Source organism: Xyrauchen texanus, chromosome 6 (genome assembly GCF_025860055.1).
Source record: "Xyrauchen texanus isolate HMW12.3.18 chromosome 6, RBS_HiC_50CHRs, whole genome shotgun sequence".
NCBI classification, from domain to species: Eukaryota; Metazoa; Chordata; class Actinopteri; order Cypriniformes; family Catostomidae; genus Xyrauchen; species Xyrauchen texanus.
This window is the reverse complement of record NC_068281.1, coordinates 18575326-18595507: the sequence shown is the minus strand read 5'-3', so window position 1 is coordinate 18595507 and position 20182 is coordinate 18575326. Positions and strand designations below refer to the sequence as shown.

General features: G+C 40.1%; 1 protein-coding gene across 1 annotated transcript in view; it reads right to left on the bottom strand.

Annotated features, from left to right (window-relative positions):
- The window catches only part of ptch2 (patched 2), a 33745-nt gene extending 17556 nt beyond the window's left edge, over positions 1-16189 (bottom strand). The window contains exons 1-7 of the mRNA XM_052128646.1: positions 15753-16189; positions 13392-13584; positions 4813-5002; positions 4630-4699; positions 4386-4477; positions 457-652; positions 231-352 (exon numbers count right to left, since the gene is read on the bottom strand). Coding sequence (XP_051984606.1) covers positions 231-352; positions 457-652; positions 4386-4477; positions 4630-4699; positions 4813-5002; positions 13392-13584; positions 15753-15902 — 1013 coding nt within the window. The 5' untranslated portion in view covers positions 15903-16189. The remainder of the gene's footprint in view (positions 1-230; positions 353-456; positions 653-4385; positions 4478-4629; positions 4700-4812; positions 5003-13391; positions 13585-15752) is intronic.
- Positions 16190-20182: the final 3993 nt, after the last annotated feature.

Genomic DNA, 20182 nt, shown 5'->3' with positions numbered 1-20182 from the left:
TTAATTGGTCTTTCCTATTCTGGGGTCAGGGATGGAAACTGATCCCTCTTCATGCAAGGAATTCCTTGGATGTGAGAGGTTATTAAGAGTCAGAAAGATTCCTCCCTCTCTCTCTATCTCTGTCTTTTTCTGGTTTTCTATCGTACTTTCTCTCTCATCAGGGCCTCCTTAGAGAGAGGCCCACCCACATGCCCCTCCTCTTCCCACTCCTCTCTTTTCTCTTTTCTCACCTCTGCAAGGCATTCTGGGAATTCTTTACTCTTTCACCCAGGATCAACTCCTCCTGCCAATGCATGAACTTCTTGGAGAATCCATGGCAACCACCCTGAAGTTCCACAGCAATGTCAGGGACCTAAAGAAAACACAGACAGTGCATTTAATGCAAATGAATAAAAAAATTCAGACTCCGTTCCTATTAGTGTCACATTATCTTTCACATTACAACACTGTGCCCACCTGCCGCAGGTCTTTATTAGGGGCACTGTGAGGGCAGTCTGTATCATTGGGATCCAGGCAAGGCCGGTTCATATAGGCATGGCCCACCTGTGCCTTATCCAGCATCTCTCGGAAGCCCTCTAGAGGTGTAAACTGGCTTAACTCCTCCATTAGCTTGAGAGGGTCCAGATTCATCCACTGAATATCAGGCATACCCCTACACATAAATTAAAACATACAAGTTAGCCATGTACTTTATTTTCAAATTCCCCTTGCAATAATAATGTATTGACTATACCACTCTTTCAAAAGATAGTATGCTTTTTACGTAAAACATCATTAACACCTCTCCCTTTCCCCGCTGCTTCTTCTCTGGGCCTGTTGGCACCAGTCTCTCCCTGGTGGTAGTGGGCTACAGATGCAGCATAAAGTACCGTTTATTATCCTGTTACACGGAGAGGCACAATGTGCTGGGGGTCTACAGGCTGCTATCTCTTAATATTGTGCATTAAGTCATAATGATTACCTCTGCCTCTAAAACATCTTGATAAGGATGAGGGAAGGCAGTGGGAGAGCTGTGAGCGGCAATGCCAATCGCCTTGCATGCTTTGAGGCCAGTTTTCTCAGACCGTCAGCCTGCAGGTTTTAATCTATTGAGTCACAGCCGGTGGGTATGAAAAGAGCGGACAGCTGTCTATTGATGTGCCAAGAACTAATTCATTAGGTGTAGTGGAGTTACAGTTGGGCTCCTTGGACGTGCTGATTTGTTATGAGGTAAGAGGTCAACAGAGTTGTTCTGCTAAACTGTGCTAACTCACTGAAAACTAGAGACCTGACAGCATCCAAATACACATATTGTCAATCTAAAATTATGAATATTTTATGGCTTTCAAAACTGGGAAAAAGACAAAACTCTCCCAAGTCAACACCTATGTAACTAAAAAAATCCACTTAAACAAGACATAGAACTCATAGTGTTACCCATTGACTGAGAGGGGCCGTTCACTGTGATTAGTATTTGTGGGTAAAGAAGAATAAAAGTGAATAATGTCCTAACTTCAGGCCCAATCTCACTCTAATAGCTCATGATGAGAAACTTCAAATAAAGCTGGTCCCCTCTCATTCCCACATACCAAGCGCCTTCACTCCTGCTAGCAAAGAGAGTCTCCTTTACCTCCTATTTTTTGCTTGAGTGAACCAGCCTGGGTCCTTTGTTTTTCCATAGATTGCTGCTCTTTGTTCCCTAAAGTTTTTTCTTCCCCCTCACTCACTCTCTCCCTCCCTTTTTCTCTCTTTCTCTTTCTCTCTCTCTCGCTCCCTTGGATAAAAAAAAACAACTGAAATGAAGCGGAAGCATGAGAGGACATTAGCCTTAGTGGCTAACTCAAGCCCTCATCACACATGGCAAAATAGAGAGAAATTTTTACCGGCCACTCATCCTTCTAATACAACATATAGGACTGTGAGTGTGACAAAAGCGGTAAAAACCCCAAAAAATAATGATAATTGACTGAACAACCCTATGCTTTAAAGGGCACCTATTATGGAATTTTGAAAATTACCTTTCATGTAGTGTGTAACATAGATTTAAGTGAACAAAAATATCCTGCAAAGTTTTATATATGAAAGTTCACCATAAAAAAAGTTATTGTCTCTCAAAAGTAGGAGTCGACTCTGAGTCAATGTAATGAATCGATTTTCCAATGAGTCATTTTCCTTTTCGTTGTGAGGTCAAGACGAAAACTTATCAAATTGGCCGTGCCCACTCATTGCGCGCGCAGACACCAGGGAAAGCTTTAAAACATCATGTCGACAACAAGACGCTGTGTTCTGAAGTGCATATCAAAAGCAACCTTTTTTTCACTGCCCAGGGATGAGCATATGAAGAATCAGTGGCTAGAGTTTATATTTACAAGTATACCACACAAGTATAGCCCGAACCTTGTGCTGTGTTCGCGTCATTTTAATGACGATTGCTTTAGGAACATGAATGCTTTCAAGTGTGGATTCGCGAGCCGGTTGATACTGAAGGAAGGTTCAGTACCAAGTTTATTTGGATCAGCTTCCTCCTCCGAATCACAACCTGTAAGTATTATTAATAATTGTTGCTTTTATGTGTTTTTTAGCATGCTTAATATGTATTTGTGTGTGTTGTGTAAGTTACGCTCAGTGCAGCTTCTAGGTCTCCAATGTCAATTTTTTTGAAATATGTGAAATGTTTGTCAATGTTATTGGAGTTGTCAACTTGTAGTAATGCAGTGCTTTATCAATATGTTTATGCATTGGGCTAACGCAAACAATAACTGATTGGGTGTTTACCACCGAACTTTGGGCTATGATCGCTAACATAAATCAACTTTCAAACTTGACTCTAGTGTATAAGATTCTACATGGCCTGGCCCCTGCTTGTTTATTGGTTTTTGTTTGCAATCACCCTGTAACTTCAGTAAAATCTACCAGAATAGCTTCCATTTTTGAATGTAACATACCCTTCTGTCGTTCAACCTTTAGACAATCTGCTTTTTCTTACAAAGCCACTACACAGTGGAATGCAATAGCAAATGACGTAAAGAGCTGCAATTCCATCAAGAGTTTTAAGTCAGAACTGAAAACCATTCTGAAGACCACTCAAATCTGTACTCACTGAAGCTGATGTGGTGTTGATAAAATGTGTTTTTTGTATGTCTGTAGGGGATGGGGGGTGGGTGAGTTTGTTTTTATTGTACCCTGCCAGGGGACTGCAGATGTAAAATAGCCTACGGCTAACTCTGGTACAATGCATCAAATGGCAACATTTATGTTTGAAATTGTACATGGTCCCTAATGAAAATAAATAAATAAATAAATAAATAAAAAAAATAAAAAAAATAAAAAACTCTGATTTTGATTTTTTTACTACAAAGCGGTGATGGGCGTTCCGTTTCCAACAATCTCTGCACAGAGTATACCAATCACAACTGACTGGGTCATCTGACCAATCACCGCAGATTAGCGTCACGCAAAGGAGGGGTTTGGAAAAATGAGTCGTTGAACGAATCATTTGGGAGTCGGTGAGCAAATCAGGTAAACATAAATGCATATTATAAGACAACAAAAGTGTTTTTTGTCATTTCATGCATGTAAAACTGTTCTTGGGGACTCCCAAAACAATATTAGGAACATTTTAAATGCCATAATAGGTGCCCTTTAAAAATTGTTGTCAGGCATGATATGCATTTTCCACCTACATATTTTTTAAGCAATATTATGTGTGGAAATGTAAAATACAATGTCCAAAGTCCAATGTTAATTTCTCCCTCTTTCTATCCCTCCTTTCTCTCTCTAGGTCCATGACTTGAATAATGGCCATTTTATTTGTTGGACAACTTACAGCTCCAAGCCTGGGCGATTACCATGAGAATGCACAGTGTTACCCAGTGCTGACAAAGCCAGGCCCCCTCCAGGGCCCCCTCACTGATGGACACTCACTCGTAAACTGAAAGAATGCTTACCATTGTCTGACCCAAAGGCTCTGCTGACTCCCCCCCCCACCTCACACACACACCACCTGACCCTCCCACCCACCCAATAGCAGTCATCTCTCTCAGTCCCCTGTCCATAAGGGCTTCCTCAGCTTGGAGTTGGCGGGGAGTTTGTGGGACAGGGGTGCAGGTTTAAAGACTGTCCTGTAAAGCCCCTCACCACACTCGTGACAGCTCAAGCCCCAGCAACTAAATAGAGCTTTTGCTTGGGGCTTGATGTCTGAGTTTGTCGCAGTCAGCACCATGTAAAGGTAAAGCTCAATTGTTATAGAAGCGTGTGTTATATCTGGGAGGGCTGCCACAGTCTAGACACAGTCCCCTGATCAATAGATAACTTTACCCCTGAGCTTTGAACTAAAGTATTAAAAATAGCAAAATGTGTGACTTAATTATAGAAATGTAGTAGGTACAATTTAGCAGAATGCTTACGGTAAGTAGGCCGAGCCTCCCTGCAATTTGGAGCCTTCCCAAAAGCAGTCCAGTGGAGTCACGATCATACATGGAAAAAGCTTATCAATAATCTGTGGAAAAATGGCATATAATCTTCAGTAAGGCATAACTGATGGCATAGTAAAAGAAGAAGCTAAGTGGATTAACACTGTAATAAAGGTCTAAATAATTAGTAATAACGGAGAAAATAATTACAAAGCAAGCCAAAAAAAAACATGCTTACCCTTTCAATCATGATGTTTTCTATAATTGGGACTCCGGATTTGAAGCAAATTTTATTAAGATCCCAAGATCTGTGGATATAAGTTGCACAATCGTATAATAAAAATACATCCTTTTGAGGGCAGAACCTCATGTATATATTTGTTATGAAATTCCCTGTAATACTGCTGGGGGTTGTACTCACTTTCCATAAAGAGACACCTGGACTTTGCTGGCAGCCAAAGCAGCCTCCAAGTGGAGCAGCAAAGCCTCCTGGGTAAGAATATTGGTTCCTTCCTGTTTGGGTGTCTGTATGAGCATCTGTGAGGTGAACACTGACTCCTCTCCCTGTTTCTCCTTTGTGTAGCGTAGCTCCTTGCTCACCCGACTGCCAGCTGAGAGAGAGATAACACCTCTGTGGTCATGATTTCATTCCTTTCAGCTCTACTGGATGATTTGATTTAGGTCTATGGATAAAGGCACATTAAAGAAACAATACAGTTCTATGGCCATGGTAACACTGCGACAATTGTTTTAACACAAAATCAACCAAGATCTTCAATACAAGGGAGGTTAATTTCATAATTAAACTGGAATTGAACTGAAATTACAGTCACTACAGTTCTGAATCCACTGTGTACCCTCCATCTTACAACAGAAACAGATGTGCGGGTCAAATTTGCACACTAAACAGGGTTGGAAAGATAGAGCGAACACTCTCTTGAAGTATATAACACAATTCATGCTGTCAAACAAGGCTAACAAAAGGGCAATATCTCCCATAATTTCCTCAAAACAAATGTGGGTGGCTAAAACATTTGGACCTACAGGGTCTTCCCTGGATTTATCTAGCAACCAATGGTTCAGGAGTTGACCAGTAGGAGGACATAGGTGAGTTTTAAATCTTTTTCACTAAACAAACCACACAAAGTCTTTTGATAATGATAGGAAGATCCCAATCACAAGGCTTTGGGTCTTGATCTCTAGGTCACCATGCTTGGATCCAAGATGTGAGCAGTTATTAGAAGGAGGGAGTGAGGAAAAAGAGTAGAGGCAGAAACGCTGTCCATATGGTATGCTGAGCAGGGATGAAAAGCTTCAAAGAGTGCAGAGGAAACTCCAGAGTCCAGCCCCCTAATTAACAGAGGCGGTGGTGAAAAGAGGACGCTGGGTATCTACGGCCATGCCAAATGCACATGAAATGCACCGGCCCAGATCAGAGCCTGCCTGTCTGCCCCTCCACATCCCAGTACATGATGACAAGCTTACAATGGCTGGTTGAGCCCACCGGGTCGCTTTTTCTCCCCAGCACCTCTCACTGCCTGCCTCGGTTAATTGAGAGATGAGTGGAGGGTCAAGAGACATAGAGAAAGAGATAAAAAACATAAGAGAGAGAGACAGAGGGGTACAACACTGCTGTTTTTGTGTTAGCCCACAGCAGCTTTGCAAGTGGCTTAGAGATCCTTTAAGATCTTTCCTTTAGGACACATGAAAGGTTCTGTTTAATGAATGAAAATGCCAGCAAAGAGTAGAAACAAAGAAACTGCAAGCAAATGCAAAGTGATCTTAGAAAAGCTGTGTAGTTTCTCATATAGTAAGTAACTTCAAATTCAAATTGCACACAAACATTCAACCTCCTGGTTCCATTCATGCAGCTCTCTGACATCTGGGTTATGTAAACACATTATTTAAAAAATGTGGCGGGCTAAATCTGAAGGCCGTATCATTTGCAAAATGCAAACACGCATTTGTGTCGATCTACAGACACTGTGTTCATATTTAATGCATTCAGGCATCTGTAGGAATTGAACTCCAAACCTTGGGCCTGTAATTACAGGGCTCCTGAAGTAAATTATAGCTATTTGTGTCTGGTTCCTCCCAGCTGGACCACCCAGCTCAGTCACCGCTCCACTCAGCCTCACTCCAGATGGGAGCTCTGCTCTGTTCTCTTGGATCGCTGCTGCAGCTGAACACTTAAAGAGACAGGCACGCAAATACTTTCACAGCCAGAAACACACCACAATAGGAAAAAAAGGAACTATACACCAAAGTGAGCTAGGATGTAAATGTGTGATTCAAACAGCTAAAACTGTTAAACAGAGCATTTGTTTGAGGGCTGGGAAGATTCTCAAAGCACTAATATTTGTTTTGAGTTGTCAGGATGGAATTGTAGTTGTTCACGGTAACAGCAAGGCTTTTTACCTATATAAAAAAACTGCAAAAATTCAGAAAATCACCAAAGTCAAGTGTTGTGTAATATTTATCCAGCAGTCCTTCCATACAGAGCTTTCCTTTTTCCAAGCAGAGCACCTTTGTTGTCCTTTATTTTTCTCAGCCTTTGGAAGTGACATCACCATCACAGGTCAAGTATCCACGAGGAAGGTTTATCAACATGGAAACCAGCCTCAATGACTCACAGATTAGACAGCTGTGACAGACCCAGTTCTCTCCTGCACTTAAAATTGTAAGACCTGAAGCTAATCCAAACATCGAAATTATGCTTCTGTCCTCTCTGGAAAAGCCTGAATAGGGACACACTAGCAGGCTTCAGGGGAACTGTTTCAAGCTCCCACCTAAGAGCAGACCAGCAAAGAGAGCTGGTGTGAGGAGGTTCCCTCCCAGTGAGCAGCATGGAAAGTGACATGTAATTAACCATGGAGAAGAAGCCCCCTGCTTGCCGGTGTCACCCTGCCAGTGGACCCTGTCAACTCCAATCTCACTCATGTCTACTCAAACCCAGCTAGTTTGACACTCTGCAACCTATCACCCATGGATTCTATACAATCACACTGACCTGTACAAAAGTCACTCTGACCATTGTATGCACATTTCTGAACTTTTCTCTCTTCACGTAAAACATTTCAAAAGTATGGTGTACTTAAATGCATTTGCCATGCTTAAATAGGGGCATATGTGATTTTATTTTGCACATAATTGCAATATGTTTGAAACAAAGTGAAGAAATAGAAATGGCAACATACTACAGTAAATAACTGCACAGTTACCATTCAAAGTAATTATGACAAAGTTCTTGCCAACAAGGAAATTTTTTGCTAATTTAGGAATACTTCTATTTTAGGTATTAAAAATACCTATAGAAAATCAACAACTGGGTCATATGTATGTGGCACAGTGGCACTGAGCAGCAAAGTCTAAGACCCAGTGCTTTCTCCAAAAGGACATGCCACCTTCAAAGTGTTGTGGGCCAGATTAGAGGGATTAGGAGGCTTCTGAATGGACTCACGCTGTTCTGGAGGAAGTCCCACAAGGAACAGTGCTGAAAGAGACATTTTTTTTTACCTGTTTTTGCCACCCAAGTAAACCCAAGAACACAGATACACAGTCGGGTTCCAGTGCGTGCCCGCTCACACACTCTACCACACATGCATTCATTCACTCTTTCTGTTCGCCTTCTTTCTCCCACGCACATAAATATATGAAACCTCTAAGAACAAAACAAGCTGGTCCAGCTCCTTTGCATTGGGTCTGTCAAGACCCCATCTTGTCCATTCCGAGCTCTTTGTCTGATTTTTTCTTTCTCCTCTTTTCAGACACATTATGTAGACAAGAGGGATAGATTTGGCTCCATTGCAAATCTTTTTAAACATTTCAGCTTCAGTGCAACTCTCAATCACAGACAGTCTCAATGGCCTGACCATGACTGAGAGAACCACCCCATCTCACCCCTATACAGTGGCTGATGGAGACTGCTCAACCTCTGCCTCTATGAGTGTTAACTTGAGGCCATGAGAGACTCAATGCGGATCTTTGTGACCCTCATTTTCAGTAGTTTTTAGTTGTTTCCCAACAAACAGGAAAAAATAAAGAGAGAAACTCACAACAAAAGCAATTGGACTGAGATTTTTCCCAGCAGATAAAACAATGTTAAAGAGAGGGAGAAAGGGTTGGCTTAAGAGCTTATTAATAGAAATATTCTGTGGGAGCGTGCAGTGCTTGTGTACATCCACATGAGTGTCCTTTTGTAGCTACATCTTTCTGAGAAATCTTTTGGCCAATATGACAAAAACACACCTCAAAATTGTGAGTATTCCCAAGGTAAATATATATATATATATATATATATATATATATATATATATATATATATATATATATATATATATATATGTATATATTATTATATATATATAAAAAATCAAGATGGATGATAACTATGCTTGAGCTTGCACCTATTCAGACCTGATCCTTCTGTCAGCACTGACATACATTTCCACCGACTCTGGCCATTTCCATATGTACAGTATAGCCTTCCCTGTACTAATTATGCTAATCAGCCCCACTGTTGGCTGCTGTGCACTCCAGATTAATTACATTAAGCACTCCACTGGCTGTTAATGCAGCTTAATGTGTGGTTGAAACATACATTCATCCCATGGTGAAAGGCAAAATTTTTCCACGTTGCTGGTCTCATTCAAACTGGAAGATAATTTATTGAGCCCAAAAAAACATTTATTTTCAACCAATTACCAAGAAATTTTTTTTAATATTTTTTTAACCTAACCAAAAGGACAAACTATTGAGTAGGACAAAAAGGAGACCAGTTTCTCTTTTTTAACATGGACCAAAGAGCATGACCATGGTTGGACTGATGTAAGTAATACTGTCTGAATTGGGCAGTGAGAGGGGCAGCTTCACAGGGGTCTTGACACCTACTGCCTCTGCTACCATTGATCTAGTAACATTAGTTTAAGAATATAAACACAAAGGTGTACCCAAGCATCTCTGCCATGGAGTCAAGCCTTGATTCAATTGGGCATGGGGTTGAAATAAAAATTTTAACTGACCCAGGTTGACTCTCGCCTTGTTTGTTCTTTCTACTGGTGAGGTCTAAGACTCAGCAGTTAGATTATTTATGTAGCTGGGGTACTATGGCTTGACATTCACCTCCAATAATGCCTCATAGAGCTTTCTTTCTCTCAAACCCAGCACCAGGACTAGAAGACTGTGTATTTTCTAACGAATTACAGCATTTACTATGCATTTCATTTTTGTTTATATACAACTGCTCTAAACACTGAAAGCTCCACATGTGTCTCTGTATAGTCTGTTCTTGTGCTGGATACCTGTGAGGTACACTCTGCCTACATGAATGTGGACAAGGTCATTCATGCAATGTGTATGTGTTCTTTATTCCTCTCTTCTGCTGCCTGGTGGCTTTATAAAACTCGAACAGGCCTACTACCCAGATACCCCTGTGCACATTTGCGTAATGTTTGCACAGCTTGTCTGTGTGTACACTTCTGTCAAGCATACCAAAATTGTGTCAAAATGGACAAGAAAATTGTATTTACTAGTGTATATGAGCACATAAACACGTCTGTCTTTTTGAGAAAGTTTGCCGTTTGTTTAGCCCGCCACACATTTTTGCAATGACCATTAAATGCCAGCAATCCTTTTGGGAGGCCAGCATTACTCAAGCATATAATCACATATCAAAGTCTGCTCTTTTCCCCCAAGCTGATGGCCTACATGTCACTGACAAAGCTTTCCTCATCCTTCACTCTGAAAGTGGAAAAAACAATCAATCAAATATTATAATCCTTACAATTAAAACAAGATGTCATTCTTTTTGGTTTGGTGAGAGAAGCCAGATGAAATAACTCATGCTCCTTTGAAACTATAACTTTTTTCTCCCCTCACTTAATTCTCCAAACAAATTCCCCACTGCAATCTGACACTTCACATACGGACCAAACATGCAATCCAAAGAAATGTAAAGGTGTAGAGGCTAGAAGGTTTCTTCTCTCACCAGCCCCCAATCTTTCATTTCACTTTATGATCCCCTCTTTCTTCTGTCGCACAATGCAGGCTAAATAACACTTTCCCAAGGATCAACCAATGACTACAGCTTAAGTTCAACCCTGCATCAGTCAAGTTTGAATTTTTAAACACCAAAACATCACTCTTGATCTAGAACAGGATTCCCTAATTTTATTTAACCAAAGGCCAAATTCTGTCAACAATACAAAGCCAAGTGCTAACACCCTTGATGTTATGACAAAGAGCTTGTGCTGCTGCTGCTATTATTACTACCAGTATTTGTATTATTGGTAATATTATTACTATTGTTGTTTTTATTGTTTTTGTTATTAAAAGAATCACAACATAAATATTCTTCTTAATTCTTATTTTTCTTCATAAATAATTATCTTTTTCACAGTATTACTAGCCTGTTTTATGTATACAAACAATTATGAACAGAATGCATCAACAGCATGGAAAGATCATAATAAATCAGTTATGCCAAATTAGGTAAATAAATGCTTTAACAGCATTCAATAAATTAATAGCCACAGTTGAGAGCTGAGCAGGGCAGGAGTCTGGTATACATGTTTGTAGAACAGCAACAGCGCCACCTACTGTACAGGGGTGAAATAGTTTTTCATATTTTCGTCCCACAAAATCTTCACGGATTTGATGTGAACAGGCCTTTTGCGTGGGCCAAACATTTGTCCCTTGCAGGCCGGATGTGACTTTCTATTGAGGAACCATGATCTAGAATTTCAAACAACAAGCCAAAACTCAAAGAGAGATAATAATCATGCGATTTTATCAGCAAACCATTCAGAAATATGCTAACATCTATCCCAGATGAAGGAAAGGGGAGGTTATACTGTATATATCAACACACTGATGTATTTTGTAAATAATGTAAATAAACTCCAAACACTCATACAAATGGAGGAAGGGTTTTGCTACACAAAAGATAAAATACACTGTATTCTTTACAGTGTGTCAACACTTTAGTACTAAAGGTTATTTTTTAAGGCATCTTAACACGTTTACTAGGTTGCTGATTTTCACACATTGTTTGATGGAAGGCGGAAGCAAATACGGATAGACGGATGGTCCCTGAGGACATGGATCCTTGGTGGCCTGGGTAACATTTTGTTTGGGGGCTATAGCAGGGGTGAGGAAGGGACAGTTACCACCTCGGGAGTAATTAATGAGGAAACATATGCTCCAAATGCACAGCTGGTCAAGTGTGAGTTCCACCGGCCAAGACTGCCGTGCCTTGCTATTCTAAATAGCTCCCACACAGAGCATATTTGAGTCTTGCTTGGACTTTAATTTACAATGCAACTGTCCTATTCATTTTGATATATTATATTTTTCTTTATAATAAAACATTGTGGCTTGGTAAGTCACAGGATAATGGCCTTAATGTATGCAGCTATTTAGTAATCACTTAAGGCAATATAAAGCTTTTAAAATTAAATTCCCAATCAGAAGACCCATTATACAATCTTCTGTTTGCTTTTTATGTGTATGTGTTCAAAAGTGAGTGTGTGTCTGTGTTTGAGAACTAACCGCTCCTTGTTACCATACTACATACTCCCCATTCAATGCTGAGCAGCTTTGTCAATGGGCTATTGGGGGAAACAACACTGACAGAAACTTTAGAAACACTGGCACTGCCTCTTAAAGGCACAGAATTCCTTCTCAGCACTTTGGCGTTTCACTCCAGGAGCCTCATGCTTTATGACAGCTTTACATTAAAACACAAATTTCACTGACAACATCTGACAACTCCCTTCCCTTTAAACACCATCTAACTTTCCCAGTGGAGAGCACGAGTTCATATATCACCACGTTTACAGTTCAGCATATTTCACAAGTAATTACAACAACATTACTAAACTTTGTTTGCTTTCTGACTTGCTGAAAGGCATATTTTTCAATAAAACACTGGTACCTTCTGAGAGTATATACAGTATATATATATATATATATATATATATGAGATATATATATATATATATATATATATATATATATATATATATATATATATATATATATATAGAGTGAAATATAATTGTCCCACAAAATGTTCCAAATACTTTTTTTTTTTCAGAAACAAATCAATAATAGGAGTACTAGCATGTACAACATATTGTTTTAGACTTAAACTACAAAAAATACGACTCTTGTTGTATGTGTGCATGAGCATGTGTGTGAAACAGGTGGGTCAATTTCAGCTGTATTCACTTTTTTGGTAAAGGGGGTGCCTTTATTTTTGAATGGAATCCAGGAATAGTGAAGGACCACACAACGAGCATGAGGGGGAAGGTCAGCTCCTCAAAGATGGCTAACGATTCACACAGCCCATCTGTGCAGGGGATCAGCACTGTGGTGAAAGCCTAGGGGGTTCAGAAGGAATTTGGCGGTGTGAAAACCAAATAAAGCTGCCCGAAAATGCACAGATAAGTGAGGTGCATTGAAAGGACGTCAAACAAGAGAGGGGGAAAAAAAAATCAAGCACAGCACCCACCGCAAACTATATAGGCTTATGGGGAGAGAACAAGAGACGGCTTGCATGCGCTAGGAAAAGAATGCTACATGTGCGTGACAGGAGATATGGAATTCCAAAGGCCATGGTCCACATCTGCTAAAAGATCCAAAGACTTCATATCAGAAGCCCACACAAGTCCTGGGTCAAACATCACCCAAGAACTGCACCACAATTACCACAATCAAATTTTCAATCAGAGAATATCAGTTAAGCTAAGCACATCTGATCTGAAAGCAAAGCCGCATTTTATAACATCCCCCTGTCAAATCAAATTGTTTGGGGGGAGGACAAAAGATCTAAAAATGCACTGTGATAAACAATGTAAAATGGTGCACTATACAAAGCATCACTGTGTACAGCCCACAAATACGTTGAACTGACCTGTTAGTGCAGAGCTCCTCATCGATTAGCCCTAAATCTCACCCACCCACACTGCACACAACCAGAATATGAAACTGCAAACTCACCTTCCACCCAAAGTTTCTCAATGTCCGTTTCAATGGCAGCAACTCGCAAACCAACAGACAAGGCTCCAAACACAAGCAGTCCAATGAAAAGGACTTTTCCACAGTGTCGTTGGATGTGACATCCCAGAGAAAAGAGAAAAGCCTGGAACCTCGCCCGAATCCACAGCGGTGCTTTCTGTCCCACAGCTTTCCCCTGAGACACAGGAGAGCAACACTTATTCACATGTAAAATGATCAGTTGTAGCATAGCGTGTCCTGCCAGGACAGTGAACTGCTTTGACAATGTAGAAATCTATATTTACAAATGAGGCTATTTCATTTTCCTGTAGACATTTCAAATTGACATTATAATGAGTCTTTTTATTCAACAGGGAAACTAAATAACATACAGCCTGGCATTCTTTACTATAATAGTGAACATTCCCAGAAATAACTGACATTCCCATGTCTTCACAAAATTTGGCTAGCTCAGATACATGAACAAAGCTAATCTATGACTTTAAGACTAAATTCAAAAGCCATTGTAACCAGTTCAGGATTGTTTCCTCATTAATCCACACTGGCCTGGGGTAAATGCTGACCCCCCCTAAAAGCTGTCAAACATGGGTCTTATAAGATATACTTAGGGTTGGGGAGGAATAGAATACATGTAACAGGATTACGTATTTAAAATACAAAATATAAGTAACTGTATTCCACTACAGTTACAATTTAAATCATTGGTAATTAGAATACAGTTACATTCAAAAAGTATTTCGATTACCGAAGAGATTTCTTTCCATTTTATTGTCATTTGTTTCATTTAATATTTAGTACTTTCAGAAGGAAAACATTTATACATAGAAATGATGTGATCCAAAGTGCATTTGAACAGCGGTGAAACACTTTCTTATGATGTGTTAAATTCATACGAGCAGACAGAACAAAAGTATGTTTTGAGCAGAATAAATAAATAAACCTTGTGTAAATTGTCAGCTTTACTTTAAGCTAAAATTCTATTTCTAGTCATTTATCAGGCACAAACTTATTTTTTTATAAAGAAAATTCATGTTGGATCATAATTTATTTTTTTCTATGAAGACCTATGATATTAGGGCAAAAATCGTATTCTTGATAATCACTTTTGTATTGTTTTCCTATAAAATTATCTAAAAATCCTTAAAACAAGATCAATTAGATTTAACTTGTTTTAGAAACAACACTGCATAAGATATTTAGGTTTTTCAGAGAATGCATTTTTAACATTTGTATTTTGTCTTACTGTAATGGCAGAGTTTTTATAGTCAAAACAAGTGAAAAAATCTAGCAGTGCTGAAGAAGTAATCCAAAGTATTTAGAATATGTTACTGACCTTGAGTAATCTAATGGATATCAAATTACATTTTACACCATGTATTCTGTAATCTGTAGTGGAATACATTTCAAAAGTATCCCTCCCAACCCTGGCTATACTAACTGCTAAGAGATATCTGATTCTTCTGTCACAAATCATACATTTTAACTACGCTATTACATGAGCAAAATGTAGAAAATATTCAGAGCTTCCAGTAGCTAAATAAAGTGCTTTGGTAAACGTGGAAAATGTTTTCAAATTCAGTAGACCCGTTTTTGTAGAAATCAAAAGACCACCATTAATGCTGTTGTGGCTAATGTCTTACTAAATCTACTGAGACAAGTTCTCAAACTGCAAACTGTAGAAAAACAAACACTTTCGCCAGCAATTTGATCAAAAATTTAGATTAATGTAGCCAACTCAAGTTTCCTCTAACTGGCAATGCTGGCTGCAGTATAACTGGACATGTTTCGGTTTCCCTCACGGGAGATTTGACACTTAGCCAAGCGTTCGTGCGCTTCACTGATGCTTTTTCAGATCAAACTTAATCAGTGAAATCCTCAGCAGGATGCGCGCATTGTCATACAAACACGCTACATTGTAGCTAGACCAACCAGACGTAGCACTGAGGCAAGTTTAAACGTCATAACGGCTTAAAACGCACGTGTATGTAAATAAAGATGAGCGAAATGAATGGAGACTCTACGTTCATTCATGGAAAACGCTATCCGAACTCACGTATGTCATATATAGTTTCGTTTACCCTCTCTCTCTCTTAACCAGTTTCCTCAGAACTATGTTTATTAACAACCTATTTGAAATGTACAATCCACGTAAAAGCGTCGATAATTCAATTTAAATCTAATCTTGTCTATCGTAGCCTAACGATGATTAGTTAAGTTTCCTTCGAACACCAAATCTAGGCTAAAGAAAGTAATTTACAATTCCCAGACTCAAACAAATATCTAAATAAAACGTTCAGAACAACTACTCGGTGTTTATATTCCTCTGGAAAATGCGGTTGTCACCTTGGAAATCTGTTTGAATGCAAAAGCAGTGTGGCAGTAACTTGGTCTCCGGAGGAGATCAGAGTTCACAGGCGGCGTAGAGCGCGTGTAACTCGGCGGTAAATCTCCAAAAACACCACCGGCGCCCGGGTCTTTGGGATCCGAGGCCATAGTCCAAACGAGAGAAAGAAGAAGCGCTGACGAAAGTTAAAAGACAAACGCCGCGCGTTAGGTAGAGGCGAAAATAACAATAATCCAACAAACAGGTCGCGCGCATCAACCAGGTTAAACTTGAAAGAATCTTCTCTAGTCTTTCGCTGAGCCAAAGTCTTCCAACTCCAACCCAACATTATGCGCTCGAATCCGTATAGATCCTTCGGTCTTCATTCGTCCGGCTATAGCTCGTAACTCGTTTTAAAGCGGAGGAAAGTGGCGAGCGGATTCCTTCAGTCTACCTCTGATCCTGTTGCAGTAACATTTGGAGAGGTAGCCCCCTTTGCAAATCCTGAAAAGGGTGGTTTGATGGAAAAGTGCTCTGGTTCTCATTGGCCAAGGAAGAGGCAAATTACTTTGCAAACATCTCCTATTATTAGCTGCTAAGCAACAGCTCACCAAAGTGGAGGGAGAGGGAGACCACCCAGGCAGCCCTTCACATCAGTGCCGGGAGGGGGATGTGCAAGAGGAACTCTTTCAGTACACTCACTCACTGCACTGCTCTGCACATTTCCAATAGCCCCAGCTCGTATTTTAACACTCTATCACACATGCCATCTCTTGATACAACAAGCACAGATTTCTTTTATGTTGACAGTCTGATATAGAGCGCGACAAGTTAATTTGGTGTGAACTCGTACATACTTTAAAAACGTTATGAATAGGACTAACAAACAAAATAAAATGAATACAAATATTATTAGTATTATTTAAGTAAATATATACATATATAAACTTGTAATTATTGTTATTATTAATATAATTATAATAACACACGCACACACACACACACACACATACACTCACCTAAAGGATTATTAGGAACACCTGTTCAATTTCTCATTAATGCAATTATCTAATCAACCAATCACATGTCAGTTGCTTCAATGCATTTAGGGATGTGGTCCTGGTCAAGACAATCTCCTGAACTCCAAACTGAATGTCAGAATGGGAAAGAAAGGTGATTTAAGCAATTTTGAGCGTGGCATGGTTGTTGGTGCCAGACGGGCCGGTCTGAGTATTTCACAATCTGCTCAGTTACTGGGATTTTCACGCACAACCATTTCTAGGGTTTACAAAGAATGGTGTGAAAAGGAAAAACATCCAGTATGCGGCAGTCCTGTGGGCTGAAAATGCCTTGTTGATGCTAGAGGTCAGAGGAGAATGGGCCGACTGATTCAAGCTGATAGAAGAGCAACTTTGACTGAAATAACCACTCGTTACAACCGAGGTATGCAGCAAAGCATTTGTGAAGCCACAACACGCACAACCTTGAGGCGGATGGGCTACAACAGTAGAAGACCCCACCGGGTACCACTCATCTCCACTACAAATAGGAAAAAGAGGCTACAATTTGCAAGAGCTCACCAAAATGGGACAGTTGAAGACTGGAAAAATGTTGCCTGGTCTGATGAGTCTCGATTTCTGTTGAGACATTCAGATGGTAGAGTCAGAATTTGGCGTAAACAGAATGAGAACATGGATCCATCATGCCTTGTTACCACTGTGCAGGCTGGTGGTGGTGGTGAAATGGTGTGGGGGATGTTTTCTTGGCACACTTTAGGCCCCTTAGTGCCAATTGGGCATTGTTTAAATGCCACGGCCTACCTGAGCATTGTTTCTGGCTACTTCCAGCAGGATAATGCACCATGACACAAAGCTAGAATCATTTCAAATTGGTTTCTTGAACATGACAATGAGTTCACTGTACTAAAATGGCCACCACAGTCACCAGATCTCAACCCAATAGAGCATCTTTGGGATGTGGTGGAACGGGAGCTTCGTGCCCTGGATGTGCATCCCACAAATCTTCATCAACTGCAAGATGCTATCCTATCAATATGGGCCAACATTTCTAAAGAATACTTTCAGCACCTTGTTGAATCAATGCCACGTAGAATTAAGGCAGTTCTGAAGGCGAAAGGGGGTCAAACACAGTATTAATATGGTGTTCCTAATAATCCTTTAGGTGAGTGTATATATATATATATATATATATATATATATATATATATATATATATATATACATACAGTGCGTTGCAAAAGTATTCAGACCCCTTTCTCTCATATTACCAAATTACAAATGGTACACTGAAATTTCATTGTGATTGATATTTTATTTGAAAACACTGATGCTCAAAATCAATTATTGTAAGGTGAAATATTTTTTTTGTTATTTTTTAAATATTTTCTTGAAAAATAAAAAACTTAAATATCTTGCTTGCATAATTATTCAACCCCCACACATTAATATTTGTTTGAGCCACCTTTTGCTGCAATAACGGCTTTAAGCCTTTTGGGGTACATATGTACCAGCTTTGCATACAGTGACAGAGTGATTTTGGCCCATTCTTCTCAGCAGATTTGCTCCAGGTTGGTTGGGTGACGCTTGTGGACTGCAATTGTCAAATAGTGCTACAGATTCTCAATAGGATTGTGATCAGAACTTTGACTTGGCCACTGTAGGACATATAACCTTTTGTTCTTGAGCCACGCCAATGTTGCTTTGGCCTTGTGCTTGGGACCATTGTCATGCTGAAAGGTGAAGGTTGCAAATCTCTTGCAGTATTTCCCTATATTTTGCTCCATCCATTCTTCCTTCAATTCTAACAAGATGCCCAGTCCCTTCTGAGGAGAAACATCCCCACAGCATGATGCTGCCACCACCATACTTCACTGTAGGGATGATGTGTCTTGAGGCATAGGAAGTGTTAGGTTTACACCACACATAGCACTTTGAATTTTGGCCAAAAAGTACTATATTGGCATCATCTTACCACAAAACCTTCTCCCACATCGCGGCTGGGTCACTCACATACTTTCTAGAAAACTCCAGATGTACTTTCAGATGGTACTTTTTGAGTAACTGATTCTTTCTTGCCACCCTCCCATACAGGCCAGCGTGTTATGCAGTGCTCTTGATATGGTTAACTGGTGCACCATTACTCCACTCCCAGCCACTGAAATCTTTATCTCCATCAAAGTGATTGTTTGCGTCTCTGTGGCTTCTCTCACAAGTCTCTGAGTTTTCTTTTTTTGGCAGTGTCTGGGTGGTGTGGAGCAGCTTCCACTTCCTGATTATTGATCCAACTGTGCTCACTGGGATATTCAAACATTTTGATATTATTTTGTACCCTTTCCCTAATCTATGCATTTTTATTACTTTATCTCTAACTTTGTGGAATGCTCTTTAGTTTTCATTTTCCTTCAGATTCACAGCCTGACCAATGATCCTTCAACAACAGGATTTTTTACCCAGAAAATGTGATTGCAACTTTAATGATTCACAGTTGGATGCCAATGGTAATGTAACTGTGTCCTCGTTGGGGCAATTTTCTTTCATTGGTGTAACCTGGCAGCTTCCACAGCACAGGGGTTGAATATTTATGCAAGCAGGATATTTCAGTTTATATATACACTCATCTAAAGGATTATTAGGAACACATACTAATACTGTGTTTGACCCCCTTTCGCCTTCAGAACTGCCTTAATTCTACGTGGCATTGATTCAACAAGGTGCTGAAAGCATTCTTTAGAAATGTTGGCCCATATTGATAGGATAGCATCTTGCAGTTGATGGAGATTTGTGGGATGCACATCCAGGGCACGAAGCTCCCGTTCCACCACATCCCAAAGATGCTCTATTGGGTTGAGATCTGGTGACTGTGGGGGCCATTTTAGTACAGTGAACTCATTGTCATGTTCAAGAAACCAATTTGAAATGATTCAAGCTTTGTGACATGGTGCATTATCCTGCTGGAAGTAGCCATCAGAGGATGGGTACATGGAGGCCATAAAGGGATGGACATGGTCAGAAACAATGCTCAGGTAGGCCGTGGCATTTAAACAATGGCCAATTGGCACTAAGGGGCCTAAAGTGTGCCAAGAAAACATCCCCCACACCATTACACCACCACCACCAGCCTGCACAGTGGTAACAAGGCATGATGGATCCATGTTCTCATTCTGTTTACGCCAAATTCTGACTCTACCATCTGAATGTCTCAACAGAAATCGAGACTCATCAGACCAGGCAACATTTTTCCAGTCTTCAACTGTCCAATTTTGGTGAGCTCTTGCAAATTGTAGCCTCTTTTTCCTATTTGTAGTGGAGATGAGTGGTACTTCTGCTGTTGTAGCCCATCCGCCTCAAGGTTGTGCGTGTTGTGGCTTCACAAATGCTTTGCTGCATACCTCGGTTGTAACGAGTGGTTATTTCAGGAAAAGTTGCTCTTC